This window comes from Eimeria mitis, genomic scaffold, assembly GCF_000499745.2.
Source record: "Eimeria mitis Houghton genomic scaffold, Emh_scaff2278, whole genome shotgun sequence".
Lineage (NCBI taxonomy): Eukaryota > Apicomplexa > Conoidasida > Eucoccidiorida > Eimeriidae > Eimeria > Eimeria mitis.
In genome coordinates, this window is record NW_013570607.1 from 1 (window position 1) to 218 (window position 218).

The window sequence follows — 218 nt, forward strand, 5'->3', positions numbered from 1 at the left end:
AACAACTTATAAAAGTTGCGGAGACACCCGAACATCTCGCACCCGGAGACACCCCACAAACCCTCACTGTTTATGCTTATGATGATCTTGTTGACGCATGCAGGCCAGGAGATAGAGTTCAAATCACAGGTACAGTGCTGCTGCTGATGCTGCTCCTGCTGCTGCTGCTGCTGGTGCTGCTGCTGGTGGTGGTGGTGGTGGTGGTGGTGGTGCTGTGG

At 54.1% G+C, this 218-nt stretch overlaps 1 protein-coding gene across 1 annotated transcript in view; it reads right to left on the reverse strand.

Annotated features, from left to right (window-relative positions):
- Positions 1-118: 118 nt before the first annotated feature.
- EMH_0051480 (uncharacterized protein) overlaps positions 119-218 on the reverse strand; it is a gene marked incomplete at both ends in the record, with an annotated part of 3,358 nt that continues 3,258 nt past the window's right edge. Inside the window, one exon of the mRNA XM_013496754.1 lies at positions 119-216. Coding sequence (XP_013352208.1) covers positions 119-216 — 98 coding nt within the window. The remainder of the gene's footprint in view (positions 217-218) is intronic.